The following is a 15,246-nucleotide window of genomic DNA, read 5'->3' as shown; positions in this document are numbered from 1 at the left end:
AGCGACATGACGAAAGTCGGATGAAGAAGTTACACTGACGACGATGGAATGACCACGAAGGCCTTACGACGACGGCATGACAGCGACTGTATGACGACGACGCATAAACGACGATGACGTGGCAACTGTACGCGGGCAATGGGGATTACAGAGTGCAAGACAACAATGGCGTGACGACGACTGCATCACGAAGCTTGTATGATGACGATGGCGTGACGACGATGGCATGACGAGAACCGGATGACGAAGCTGTAGTGACTGCGATAGAACAACTATGACGACATCACGACGGCGTTGTGACAATGAATGCCGGACGACTATATCACGACGATTGCTTGGCACCAACGCCATGATTTGAGTCGGATGAGAAAGGTGCAATGGCAACGATGCAACGAACACGGTGGTATCATGACCACACGAGCACACAGCTTGTGGCCTAAACTGGTGAACAACTTGGGCCTCTGGGTCGGCGCAAGAAGATTAGACAGACAGACAGACAGACAGACAGACAGACAGACAGACAGACAGACAGACAGACAGACAGACAGACAGACAGACAGACAGACAGACAGACAGGTGGATAGATAGATGGATAGATAGATAGATAGATAGATAGATAGATAGATAGATAGATAGATAGATAGATAGATAGATAGATAGATAGATAGATAGATAGATAGATAGATAGATAGATAGATAGATAGATAGATAGATAGATAGATAGATAGATAGATGTGCAGGCAGGCAGGCAGGGTCAAAACGGATGAAGTAGGCAGAAAATCCTAATCGCGTGAAAATATTTCGCATAAAGTTTTTCAGCAATAGGGGGCAAACAGCAGGCAGAAAACTCGTATTGGGCTTCTCCCCAAGCTACCTATGTCTTCGTTTCTAATTTATACAGACAGCTATCGTCACATGTGAACCCATGCGTGTGCATTTCATTTGTTTTACATCACATCCGTGACACCACTGCAGCCGGATATCTCACATAGGTCTGTTTCCGCTGACCGTGGTTTCCAAAGCGTGTCGTGCGCCAAAATTCTTCTACGTCGCCTTCTGTGTCGTCCCTAAATAAAAAATGACGCTTGGTTCCTGCCATTCAGTGCAGGTCGAATGCATTTAGCAAGAAGCTCTGTACCCGATAACGAAACTGAGCAAGAAAAAAACACATTCTATTGTATGTTGCCTGTAAACAACACTCGTCGATAAATGTTTAAGAGAGCAGGAATGGCGCTGCTCGGGTATTTCTTAGTGTTATCTACTGCGAAAACCTTTCGTGCAAATCTTACTACTTGTGTTGCATCTGATTAGGTACTGTTACATTGTCTGCAGGCTCCCGCCACTCGCGAATTTGGCGTTTCATATTTTCGCGTAGTTCGAGCATGTTAGCCTACCTTGCCGCACATAATTTTCCTTTAAACTTACCAGAGGAATACTGGCACTAGGGCGTATGGAAACTACGAGCCTGAGTTTGATTAACTTCGTCCTTCAAGCCTCAAATTGGTTTGCGACTTTGCAAACTTCTCTTTTTCAAGAGCATGTTGAGTTATAAATAAAAAATGCACCGTGATTATGCATGTGCAGACAGTTTTATTGTCTTTCTGTGTTGAATAAGATAGGATTGATTCGATGTTCAGGCCAATGAAAGCCGATAAAGCGTAGTAAATGAAGCCAGAAGAGCGCCCGAAGCACACGAGCACAAAGATCTGATAAATCCATCTACTAAGCATGCTATAGCTGAAAGATCGCAGTAGCAGAGGTGCGTCTAGTAATTGTAATAGGAAAATCTGTGCTTTACTGTAAGGCAACAGGAACAGCAGCAAGGCACCCACACGAAAATGGTGCCTTATTACCGTTCATCGGCTATCATTCACAGCTGTGGCTGCCATCCCTGGCGACATGGTTATTTTAGCGGCGCCGAAACAGAGCCGTCTCGAATCAGCGATGCTGTAGAAGGCATTGACGCTTGCCAAAAAAGTGTGCTCTAAACAGATTCTCTAAACAAGTGTGATGTGAGCTGTTCGTCAGGTATACACAAACAGCTATGCGGTTCCAAGATGGAAAGTAGTGCATAGAGAACGCAAGCCTGAGGAGTGAAAGGACAGTAGGAATTGCAACAGGGAGAGAGTGAGTTAAACGGGATAAAAAGAGAAAGACAGTGGAAGCTGGAGACAGAGAGAAAGAGAGACGAGTACGAACAAACCACGTACACTACAGAGTGGTAGGGCGCGGCGTTCTTAAAGTCTATCGTGAAGCCCCGTAGACCACAGGAAACTTAATAACACGAGTAAGGCAACGGGAAGATTCTAGAGCAAGTCTCGAGCGTTGCCGACCCCACGACGAGTTCGAAGCAGTGAACCCTAGCATTTCCCTTTAGCCAAGCCAATAGTTATTGTGCCACGGCGCCTACTCTTTGTTGAGTACTCGCCCGAAACCAATATTTGCAGAGCACGCACGAATGTACATATTTCCAGCTGCTCGCTGAGATACCGTGCTCATTGAAGGTCATCAAACCTGTGTGCATCACAAGGCGTCATAGGGCATATTATCAGTAGCACGATCCACGCATTACGTTTCTCATGAGTTGTTTTTCTTTTCTGCCATGTATAATACAATGTCTTCCTCCTCGTAACTCTAAGTGAGTGTTTGTTTCTATCAAGCAAGCCATTCATCATATGATGCACACGTAACAATGTGACTCATAAGCAGAATGCTGTGAAGACAGATCATTTATTTATTGGTTAATATAAAGCTGATCATGATGGCGTACTTAATTGTGCTTATTATAAAAAGAATGATTTTCTTCTAGGAAGAGTTAAGCAGGCCGCCCCTAGCTCTATTGTTTCGATGTGAAAGCATCAAATGGCCCATTGAGTGAAAAAGCTGGCGTCTGCCATTTACACAAGCGAAAAAGAGCACCTAAATTCCCATTGGCTGTGACGCCACATCCCGAGCACGCCTCCACAATGCAGAGCGGGGGAAACGGAACACCTGTTAAGTGATAGGGCGCCTAGGTGTTGGGTGAGGGTAGTGGGCAATGCCGCGGCGCCACCGCACCCCCTCTGTGGCTCTCAAAAGCCTCTGTTATTCGCGTCCGCACAAGCCCCTGCTTGCGTTCTAAATGCGCATCGGCAAGGCAATATCAAAACGCGCCAAGCGTCTCAAGGCTCTCGCTTGCCCACGAGGACTTCATAACTCGAAGGACCCCTCAGTGGCGTTCAGAAAGAAACAGCGCATTTACAACTACTAAAAAGTGATTGGGTGTCCTCGGATGTTTTACAGATCAGTTGTCTCACCCTCCTTTGTTACCGACCGATCCTAATATACCTAAGAAAAAGGTACTTTGCACACATGTTTACAAATTGAGGCACAAACTATGACAAAGTTATGCCTGAATAGTTTACGGCTATTATACTAATTTGAGACAAACCAAGACCATGTTCCTGACAGCTGGGGTGAGGTTCCAACAGTAAAAACTGCGCCTAATTCAAAGAACATTTACTGTCTAGCAGAACGTTATCCATATTGTTGACCTTTTCATGGGCAATGAATTGCATGCAATTAACGTTATTAAGCACACAATTAATTTTTGGTGACACCTAATTAGGGCGCCGAAAAGTAACACTATTTCAAAGGTTCCAGAGAACTGCAAAAGTGCCAACACCACAGAAACCCACAAAGAGGGAGGTGTTAAAGAATTAAAAATTTATAGGCCCATTACCTTACGTCCTGTATTCTACAAAATATTCTCCAAGGTAATTTCAAATAGAATAAGGGCAACATATGACTTCAGTCAACCAAGAGAACAGGCAGGCTTGAGGAAGGTATACTATACAATGGATCGCATCCATGTCATCAAGGATACGAAGACGAAGTGATTCTTGTAGAGACCACTGTTCCTTCGCGCTGCAGTATTTTCGGCTTTTCGCCGTGTTTTACTGGGAGACGCCGCTCCCATTGCCATGGCAATGGAAGTAGATTCGGCATAGGGCCGACGCGACGTGACAGCTTCGGCAGTAACCGGCCCGAGGAAGAGAAATTGCCCTTCTAGTCAAGCTGTCAGCGAGGACCCTGTGTTGTACTCCTGCTCAAGCGATAACGCCTCAGATGACGAAGGCTTCGGAAGATTGGCACACCGGAAGGCCAAGAGAAGAAACATCAACGGACGGTCTTCCTAAAGTAAGTCTACCGTCATGCCACAGCGAAGGCCATCGGCACAGACAATTCTTTTTATGCCAGACACAACTGCCGACAACCTCAACCGCCTTACTTGACAAGCGATTTCCGCTTCCCTGGAGGCTCTTGTCCTAGGAGAAATCATGGATATCAGAATTATTAATCGAAAGAACATCCTGCCTTTTGATGTCCACAACTGAAGCGCAATCAATGGTTTGATGGCAGTGAAGCTCCTGGGCAACATCAATGTCCACTACATCATTGCGCAGGACAACGAAACCACGGCTGGTGTTGTTTATGATATTGGCACATCGATTAGCGACAGCGAGCTGCCAATTTTAATCAAACCTGTGACAGATGATGTTGCCTTACTGCAAGCTCGGTGCCTTGGCAAGTCAACCTGTGTAAGGCTCGTGTTTAATTAACAGGCACAGTGTAAGAGTGGGGTTGAATATTTATATACAGAAGACAAAGATGATGCTCAATAACCTGGCAAGGGAAGAAGAGTTCAGGGTGCCCAATCAGACTTTAGAGTCCATGAAGGCATACATTTACCTAGGTCGATTACTCACAGGGGACCCTGATCAAGAAAGGGAACTTTAGACAAGAATAAAAATGGGTTGCATCGCACACGACAGACATTATCAGATCCTGACTGGAAGCTTACCATTATCACTATAAAGAAAGGTGGACAATCAGTGTTTTGTACCGGTGCTAACATATGACGCAGGAACGAAGGAGACTGACCGAGAAGCTTGAAAGCAAGTTAAGGACCGCACAAAGAGCGATGGAACGAAGAATGATATTCGTAACGTTAAAAGACAGGAAAAAAACGGTGTGGATCAAAGAGCAAATGGGGATAGCAGATATTCTAATTGAGATTAAGAGAAAGAAATTTAGCTACGCAGTTCATGTTATGGGTAGGTTAGATAACAGGTGGACCATTAGGGTCACAGAATCTGTGCCATGAGAATGGAAGTGCAGTCGAGGGCAGCAGAAAACTAGCTGGGGTGATGAAATCAGGAAATTCGCAGGCGCTAGTTGGAATTGGTTGGCGCAGGACAGGGGTATTTGTAAGTAGCAGGGAGAGGCCTTCGTCCTGCAATGGACATAATATAGGTTGATGATGAGGATGCCGAATTATTTAGAGCGTCGGTCACAACCAATCAGTTTTCTTATCATATTTTCGATTATTAAAATGAGCTGTTAGACTTCATTCCTACGTTGCGCAACGTGCAGTCAGTATGTCATTCCTTTTGTATAGTGAATTCCTTCGCGAAAGAAAAGAAATTAGGACGCGCATTTCCGAGGACTCTTCTCATTTTCCACATTTGTGGAGCAAAACTTATCTGAGCAATATATTCCTGAATGGAGGTGCTTCGTCAACGTTTCTAATGAAATACGTTGTTTTGTGTGTTGCACTGCTAAGCTCGAGGGTGCGGGGTTGAATTCCGACAGCGACGGCCATATTACGATGGGGGCGAAGTGCAAGCTCGTCAGTCTACCATGCACTAGGCGCAGGTTCACGAACCCGCGGTGGCCAAAATTAATGCAGAATACCCCACTACGACATGTCTCATAATCTTATCCTTGCAATGGCACGCACGACCCCAGAAATAGATTTAAGCTCAAATGTTTTGTTTTGTTTTCTTCTCGTTTCAGCAAGGCTGGTTGGTGGTCTGGCCATGTTCGAAAGCTGGGAGTCACCGATTCTATCGGCAGGCTTCGTAGCTGTAGACACATTTTTCTTTATGAGGCAAGCAGCATGCACTTCTTATCTCGCAAGAATTCGCGCGTACGTGCAATTAGCATTTTGTTTTGAAAGTGCTAGCCAGCGTCGGTGGCTCACTTTGTCAAGAGTGGTAGCATGCACATGTAGTATGTAAATACCAGAAGAATGTGAAGGAGAAGGCACACCAATGACCGGCACCTAAGTTGCCCGCTAATGGAGCAGATTCGGTTCCCGCGAGGGAAATCTCGACCTTTTTTGCAGCCTATTTCCTTTTTAGTGTAGCTAGATCAAGAAAAATAGACAAAGCTAAAACCTTCTTGGAACTAAAAATACTTCAATTTTACTATGCTTTCCTTGCCTTCTATAATATTTTGCTTTCTTCTGGCGCACATGCATATGGCCGGAATAGACGTGATATCTCAGTTAGTGTTCGTCGATTTCTCACCAAAACTTGTAGGATATGCAGGGTGTTTCACATAACTTGAACCAAGGATTCTAAAGAAATGCATATAACCGCAGCAAAATGCATTCTTGTATTGCGCCTAATTATTTAACTAATTAACTAACATCAATTGTGCAACATTTTTAATATTCACTTTAGGGCCAAGTGTGTTTCGTAACGTGGTATAGGGGCTTCAGAAACGAGCGATCCGCTTTTTTCTGCCATCGTAGATGCTGCGGGGTGATTTTTTTTTTTCGGCGTTTAAGGAAAGCTTGCAAAGTATGAAATAAAACCACGTGACTGCGCTCGTGCGCTATCGTATTGCAGCGCTATCAACGGTGATTCTAGCCATACAACCGCGTTCGGGCGGGCCTTTCGCTTATCAGAGACGGCGACCCGTCCTTTCCGCGCGACGCCGTGGAAGATGCTGGCGCACTGTGAGGGCGACGCCTAGAGCCGCAGCCGCGAGCATGGTTCTTTCCCTCGAAGCACGGTACAGAGCGCTGCGTTAAGACACCACGTGAGCACGGCGACGCGATTTCATCCAAAATTTCGCGGATTTCTTGAAACGCAGAAAAAAAAATAATCACCACGCAGCACGAACGGTGCCATAAAAATTTGGATCGGCAGTATCTAAACCCCTTCTACAACGCAACGAAATGCACTTGGCCCTAAAGTGAATATGAAACATTTCGAATAATGGACTTCGGTTAATTAATTTATCGGGATATAAAAAAATATTTTCAGGAGCGCCACACGATTGCGAACCACATGCTGTAGATTTCGCCCAGCTGCGGTTAACCCTTTTTCTTTAACTACTTCGTTCAAGCTACTGGAAGAAGTGTGTAAAAAACTATTTTCCGACTAGGTAGCAGATAAAATCTGGCAACTGTGATTGTGCGTCATTTCTGTTGAGCTGAACATTTCTTTGGGACAAAAATAGACTTGGCCGCTGTTATATGTCTTGTTTCGTATTTTAAAAATTTTATTCTGTTTTTTTTTTGTCGCAGCGGCTACCTGCTCTACTATGTCCTTAACAAGCAAAATCAGAACCGCGCTGTCGTCGCAGTGATCGCACTTCTTAGGCGATTCATCAGGTAAGATCACTAAAAAAAAATACTAAGCCATCTGGTGCCCCCTTTCAAGCCGGCATTTTGCGCGTCCCATAAATATAGGTTGCTGAAACCGAATTCTTATGTGAAAATATCATTTTTCTGGCATTCATAATTTTTTTGTACCTTCCACTGGAGTTGGATTTCTCAGACCACTCCTGGGCGATGAGGGACGCCAATGGAGGACTCCGAATTATTTTTCACCTGCTAGCTTAACCTACTCATAAACAACACACGAGAGTTTCTGCATTTCGGGCCACTCGTAACGACACCGCTGTTGGCGGGATTCGATTGGATCACCTTGAGCTCAGCAATAGAATGCCGCAGCCTCTGTACCACTGTGGTGGGTCGGTTCTTCACGTCTTGTTCTGTAATAGAAGGTAATAAAATGAAAAGAATAAGTTCTTTCCAATCGTATACAGTTAACGAACGTAAGCAATACCCGTGATGGAATATCCTAGCATTAGCCATTCATAGTAAAGAGTTTCGGTAGAACTGAAGGCGGTGGTTCCTAAGCACATGATTTCAATCGGCACTTCCAGGGGCACCATTCCTATGTTCTTCATGATCATGTGCATCTACCTGCTGCCGCTGATAGCATCGGGACCCAACTCGAAAGAATTCTACGACAGGTTCTACACTGAAGTGCGAGACCACTGGTGGCACCTACTCGTACAAATTCGCAACTGGAGATCGCAGGATTTTGATGTGGTAAAGACGCAGTTTTGTCATCTAGAAATGCTAGTGTGGTGTGAGGGATATCAGCTTCTCTAATTGAAAGATCCAGGGAACAACTTTGGTCCGTAACAATCGTGTCACGGACCAAAGTAAAAAAAAAATGCGCAAGTTGACATTTCGGTAGTTGGAGAGATTGTCTTTCTACTCGTAAATACACTTCTTATGCTGAAACAATCGTCAGGGGATTCGAGACTAAACTTTGTTGAAACTACCATGCGTTATAGTTAGCGTGACTTACGCGTTTTGGTAAAAGACAACTTCGGGTGCTGACTTGTGGAAGCATCAGTTCTTCATAATTTTTTAGCGTGGTCAGTGACCAGTTTTACAACGTTTTATCGCAGTAACGACACTGCCAGCACATCGCTCTTTCTTTAGTGCTTTATCAGCTAAAAGCATTCTTGTGAACTTTGGCCATGATTCTAATGGAACGAGGCCATGAGGCAAATATTTTCTCAAAGAGCGTGAATTAAGGACGAAAGAAATAGGTGTTCGATTTTGAATGAGGATCAAGCTTTATTTACCACGATGGCCCATTGGCCTATAGGGTAGAAGAGATGTAGGGGGGTTGCGAAATGAAGTGAGCCAACCGTCGAAAGGTGCTCCGCTTTACACCATGTTGAGGATGCCCGAGTCCACCGCAAAGGCGTAGAGCTTTCGCAGAACGCCGCCGGCTTCCCTCGACGGACAGGTCCACTCTTCGTAGCTAGCCATTTGGCGTCGGTACTTCCGCCGGAGGGCCTCGAATTTGGACGCGCTTCGCCAGTGCCACTCACCGCCATGCGTGCGACGTCAGCACGCCTCAATGGTCTCATTAACTGTCGCGTTCATAGACATTCACAACGGCGTAGAAAAGAACGCGTTGGTCGCAGGAGTGGAGTCCTAGCAGCGTTATCAAGTTCTCATCTCTCCTACTGGTTCCGAAACATCAACAAGTGAAGAGCTTCCTCGTTCTCTCCAACCATGTCCCTAGACATCCCTACCTGGATGTTTATTGATGTCCTAAAAGCTCATAGTCTTCAGCGCCACTCCCAGAACGCCGATAAATATTGCAAATAGTGCCCGGCGTGTATTTTTCTGTATTCTCTAGGAAACTTCCACGTGTACTCTATTTTTCTTTCGCCGGCTTGAGAATGTATCGGTCGCGTAGCAGAGGCAATTGGTGGACTACGTGGTCGGAGCATGGATCTTTATTGAAGGGCTAGAGCCTGTTAGTTCTGAAATAGCTGTGGGCTAGCCGGTCTTCTCAGAGCACATGCACCCATGCCTAGCGATCCAGTTATTGATAGTCACAAGCTTTCGTTGTGGAGATGAATGTAGTCCGCAGCTCTACTCGTTCGTACGCATGTGACAGCATGGTCTCTTATAGTATCACAATGTTGGATGATCGACTGTTGTACTCGCCCTGTCTGACGTTTAGGGCAAACTAAAGGAACAGTTGCAACACGCTATAGTAGCAGCAGAGTTACTGCAACCCAAAAGGACGCTAATGACGGAATGAACTCTACACCTTGTCACACACCAGCATAGATGACGTAGCATTCCTAGGAAGGCGCTGCTCTTTTCTAAGAAAAGAAAAGTGCGATCTTTCTTTTGAGGCATCCTAGCGAAAAGTGGCGGTACTAGTTGTGCGCAGGTGGTGGATAACATATTTGTGAGAGGAATGATATGGACAGCTTGGACAATCTGACGTGTCCTTAAAAACTGGCTAACGAATTCGGTAGCAATTTATTGACGAAGAACGGGGACAATAAATATCTAGAGATGGCACTCACCCGGGCGGAGGTTCATGAACATTGCATCACAATATGTTAAAGAATGATTTTTATTTACAGCACTCCACTTAACCAAACAGATGCGATGACAAACAGCGCCATCCTGTGTGCGTGTAAAAAGTGGTTTGACGGCTGACCGGCGATAAGTTCGCCCTTTATCAACCACGGAGCAGAGGCACGTGAAGGCAGGTGCAGGAAACACTTGAATGGCCACCGACTTGATATTTCCAACAATTCATGTTTTCGTTTGCATTAAACAAAGTCCCTAGACCTCTAAACCTTAGAAAAAGATATCGGTATGCGTATCAGTGCCCTACATAATTTATTTTAATAGCCTTTATTAAGCCAATCTTGGTTTATTTTCCCAGGGGGTTGACTGTAAAAAAAGAATACTGTTTTCTGCGCCAGCACCATGACACGATTATGAGGCATGCCATAATGGCGAACTCCGGAATAGTTTCGACCCCCTGGGGTCATATACCGTGCAGCTAAAACTGAGTACACAAGCATTTTGTTTACCTTTCGCCTCACTCGCAATACTGCCGCCACGGCCGGGACTGAACCCGCGACATCGCGCTCACAGGGCAACGCCATTAGACTGAGCTACCATGGCGGGTGGAGGGCTGCGTTGCGACGTCTTGACGCAGAAAGCAGCTACGTGGGAAAGAAGGTGATTGCGACGTTTTAAATGCACATGCATTTCTATACTTACCCAAATAGAAAGCCGTCCGTCTGTCCCTCCGCCCGTCCCTCCACGGGCCCCTCCCGTAAGACGACCGTATTCGAGGTAGCTTACGTAGGAGCGAGCGAATTCACCTTCGTGCTGCCTCTCCCTTCAACGCCAACGAAGCGACGAGAACACAGCGCTCACGGAGATCTCTGCGCACGCCTGACTCTGCCACTTTCACAGATCGTTTTCACAATACAGGCCCGCAGGTCACTGTTGAACGCTAAGTAAGCGTCGAGAATGCAGCGCGCGAAGCTATCAGCAGTCGACACTCTTTGTCGGCATCGCAGATCGCTTTTAAGGAGTGGCCAGTGCGGCGGTGCCAAACGAAGGCGCCGTGTGACTACGTTTAGTCACGGTTCATAATGGTTCGACACGGATCGAAAAGATGCTAAAGAGCGATAACGGCTTATAATTATCGGAACGTCATCAGCGCACCTGGTGCCGCCACCTGCAATACTTCGCTTGAGTCATCAATTCACCTTGCGCAGCCGTCCGCACCAATCCGTGTTGCCGAAGCGCTGTCGTTTGTACTGGCATGATTAAGTTTCATAACATTGATAATGATACTGGGCTGCGTGGAGATGAGTAAGTTGCACAATGCTCACGCATACTTACACAACTCCCAGAGGAAGTTCTGCGTGAATTTTTTATGCTCACTAAGGCTTGCTCGGTCACTTCATATGCTACTACTCGGTGTAAACACTGAGGTAGCAGCATAGCAGACTACTGGGCGAGCCTGAGTGTCATTACTGTCATTATATTAGTGTCAAATGTCGTACCGAAAGCATGGAATACATTGTCCAAGCTAGATAGTGCGCCGACTCGTACAGAAAGATTCGAGCATGTGTACGCAACCACATTCAAGAAACAAAATTGAAAGACGTTACTAAGTGCCAGTGTACAGAATTTTCACAGGGGCTGCATGTCACACGGAGAGTAAGTGTCCGCCTATCACAAACATTACATTGATATGATGAGTTTTCAAGGACATCTTGTAGGAAAGACTGGTAACGTTATGCCATGTTTTTTCATGGCGAAAGTTCGCTTTTCCAGGTTAAAAATTATGAGGTCTAACGCGCCGAAACCACGATTTCATTGTAAAGCGCACCGTACTGGGGGACTCCGGTATAATTTGGACCACCTGGGGTCTTTAACGTATGCCTAAATCTAAGTACACGGGTGTTTTCGCATTTCGCCCCCATCGAAATGCGGCCGCTGTGGCCGCGATTCGATACCGCGACCTCGTGCGCAGCGTAACATCATAGCCACTAAGCAACCATGACGAGTGTTTTCCCAGTTATGTGTGGTACTTCAGTGATGGTTGAGGCTTCATGCTACTTCCTCGCCACCTCTCCATCGCCACCGCCGCCATGCGTCACCGCTCCAAATCGTGTTGCGCAAATGACGTAATCGTTGACCTTGCACACGAGGAAAGCGCGTAAACGTCCTACCATACCTCTGTCTTATTTTACTATTATGCATTCGCAATTCCTTCGAGCGAGTAGGCGATGCCAGTGATAACGGCGGCATGGCTTCCAAAGAGGCAATGAGAAAGGGCAAAAAGTATAGGAAATAAAAAAAATTGTTCCAAAATCCGGCTCCTAGCTTTTGTACGCAAGGAAAGGATTAGCATAAAATACGGCATTAAGTCTAACTGATGCAGCAACGACGTCAAGTAAGAAGGAGTGTGCAAGCTTAACGTACTCGTAAAAAGCGGCAAGAGATTTTGACACCCGGAATTGCATGGTTAACGGTGAATTACCTGTTGTCTGTCAGTTTATTTATTTATTATATGTTGATTAATGCATTACCGCACTGTAAATTATGTAAGTAGTTTTCATCACCCGAGTCGTGCGTGTGTGCGTGTGTGTGTGTGTGCATGCGCGAGTGTTCTTCTCTTATAACATGTCTATAATCTAACGGTCTCTAATATAATATAATTATTAATGTAATAATAAGTCTCATCTTATGTTAGAAGTGTTCGCAAATCGAATTTTAGCAAATCCTCATGCTAGATATGTAGTTAGACATAAGAGAAGGCCACCGGCCAATGACAACCATCACTTACGAAATAAAGCTTTCTGAATATGGCCCCAACATTGGCCCCAACATAGTTCGGTGCAATCAGGGCGTTTCGTAAGCATAAAACAGTCCCACACCACTCAGAGCGACTCTTGCGCTGACATTCCCCGACGCACACAGCCGAGAGGCAACCTACTGATGCGATGGCCCTGCCGCCTGTAGGTCAATCATGCGCCAAGTAGGTGCGGTGCTCGCCGATTGTTCACGAGCTGCAGTTGCCCGTGGACGTTCGACGCAGCATGCAGCATTTCTCTCTTTCAAAGTGAAAAAAAAAACGCGTGCCCACGTATAATAAAATAAGAAAAATGTTTAGTTGTGGTGACTTTTCAATGTGGTGTTCTTTTGGTTCCTTGTTGTTAGCTGGACGTTGATTGAGTGCACAGGTAGAACTGAATTTATTGATGGCGTCATGGACGATTGTTCGGCAGCCTTGCCGAGTAGGAAACATCAGTTGCAGTGACCTGCAAGCTAACTCTTCGTCGTTGCAGTTCGCAGTCGTCAGGGGGGGAGACTAGAGATCTTCCATATTTTGGGCTATAGCCAGGCCACTTGTGTTCGGAATGCCGCTTCACGGTTTTCAGTGCAGCCGATGGCGTCCTTCAATATCGGAAGGTAATGTGTCAGGCGAGCAACCAAATTATGGACTTGAGATTTAACAGGGTAGGCTCTTAGTCAATTCGCCTTGTTTTAGCTACAAATATTTTGACTGGTGTCAACCGTTCTAACGGGTAGATAGTCAGAATAGAAAACTGTTGCAGCAGCGCATGCTTTATTCGTGTTTTCCACCTTGTAATTACACTTTCACAGGCCACCATGGCACACTTGTGGTACCTGTCTGTAGACTACCAGCTCTTCATCGTGGCATTAGTTGTGATCCAGACATTTCGAAGGTAAGTGCTCATCAGATTGCATTCGAGATTTTTTGTCTTTCTGTTACTTCCGTGCAACCCTCACGTGCCGAAGTAACGCCCACCACCACTGGCTTTGACCTCAATTTTTGCACCAGAATTTAATGGCAATTGTAGCACTGTAGCCATCAAGTATGCGCAATCGTACTTTAAAAATTGTCCAGGATTCTTTACTTTTAAGCACTCCATTATGTTATGTAGAGCGTGTTCAAAATTAAGCTTCACGGTTTTCTTAAAATTAGGCACAGGGAGGCACGCCAAGATTGCCTGTGCAAATAGGTTATGTGGCCACGGGGACACAAAGTGAGATGATAATTATCCCTGTCAGCAGCCCAATGAACTAAAATTGAATACTTCACTTTTCAGTTGACTGCAGCAAGTGGTTATGTTGCTTATGAAAAGTTAGAGGCAGTCGTGTTTCTACACAGTTTCACTTGAAAGAATTCTTCTAGCGCGTCTGTTCTCCGAGTTATCCGACTCCAAATTTTAATTGTCGTTTAAATGATCACGCATGCAAGAGAGTTAGAATCGGCGCAAGGCTGCTCTATGATGGGACGTGGCTGTTGTGTGTGGCGTTTAGTCTGATAACGGGGCGGAAGAATTGGTAAGGATTATAACTGTCCCCCCTTTTAATCAGAAACCACTTTCTGATTATGAGGCACGCCATAGTGGAGGACTCCGGAAATTTCGACCAACTGGGTTTCTTCAACGTGCACCTAAATCTAAGTACACTGGTGTTTTCGCTTTCCACCCCCATCGAAATGCGGCCGCCGTGGCCGGGATTCGATCCCGCTACCTCGTGCTCAGCGTCCCAACACCATAGCCACTGAGCAACTACGGCGGGTCATTTCCTTACACTCGGTGAGACCGGCTAGTCGAGGGGGCTATTATTATTATTATTATTATTATTATTATTATTATTATTATTATTATTATTATTATTATTATTATTATTATTATTATTATTATTATTATTATTATTATTCACTCAAAAGGGCAGTCAGGGCATGCAGCAGGTACGACACCAACGTCATGCGTGCATGGTACCGCACTCAGCTGTCGTGTTTTAGGTAGCTTTCGCCGTAATTTTTCACTTATATCTTGTTCCTGCGCACATCGTAGCTCCTTTTTTAGTGTTTTTTTTTTCATTTTGCGGTATCCGAAAACACCACCGCATTATCAGCTAACACAGGTTTTTGTTCCTATGGTACTTAGCGCCTACAATTTATCCATAGGAACATTGCGGCCATCAAAATTTGTCGCTGTGATTCACATTCTTAGCCTACTTCAGCTACTTTGCGTCTATCTACCTAGTCTTTTTACTGCATATCATATTGACCGCAAATAAAAACGGGGACTGCGGAAGAGAACACAAAAACGATCCGGGCGGTAACTTTCAACTGGTTTATTCACGGCGACCCGTGATCTTTATTGAAAAGACGTATAATTAGGTGGCGTCAATTGAACAGCAAGTCGTAACCATACTAAGCAATATAAATAGCTTTGCGTATACATAAACGAAGGAAAGACTTGTTCAATTATCCGCCAAAATAA

The 15,246-nt window shown here is 45.3% G+C and overlaps 1 protein-coding gene across 3 annotated transcripts in view; it reads left to right on the top strand.

Moving 5' to 3' along the window:
- The first annotated feature begins 3,884 nt into the window (after positions 1–3,884).
- LOC139052764 (nose resistant to fluoxetine protein 6-like) overlaps positions 3,885–15,246 on the top strand; it is a 77,484-nt gene continuing 66,122 nt past the window's right edge. For 2 of the 3 annotated variants that reach the window (XM_070529844.1, XM_070529841.1), the window contains exons 1-5: positions 3,885–4,179; positions 5,839–5,932; positions 7,361–7,447; positions 8,005–8,173; positions 13,592–13,674. In XM_070529844.1, the coding sequence (XP_070385945.1) occupies positions 5,862–5,932; positions 7,361–7,447; positions 8,005–8,173; positions 13,592–13,674 (410 nt within the window). In that variant the 5' untranslated portion in view covers positions 3,885–4,179; positions 5,839–5,861. The remainder of the gene's footprint in view (positions 4,180–5,838; positions 5,933–7,360; positions 7,448–8,004; positions 8,174–13,591; positions 13,675–15,246) is intronic. The other variant, XM_070529842.1, reaches the window with a different exon arrangement.

Source organism: Dermacentor albipictus, unplaced genomic scaffold (genome assembly GCF_038994185.2).
Source record: "Dermacentor albipictus isolate Rhodes 1998 colony unplaced genomic scaffold, USDA_Dalb.pri_finalv2 scaffold_33, whole genome shotgun sequence".
Classification (NCBI taxonomy): domain Eukaryota; kingdom Metazoa; phylum Arthropoda; class Arachnida; order Ixodida; family Ixodidae; genus Dermacentor; species Dermacentor albipictus.
This window is presented reverse-complemented; position numbering and strand designations above follow the sequence as displayed.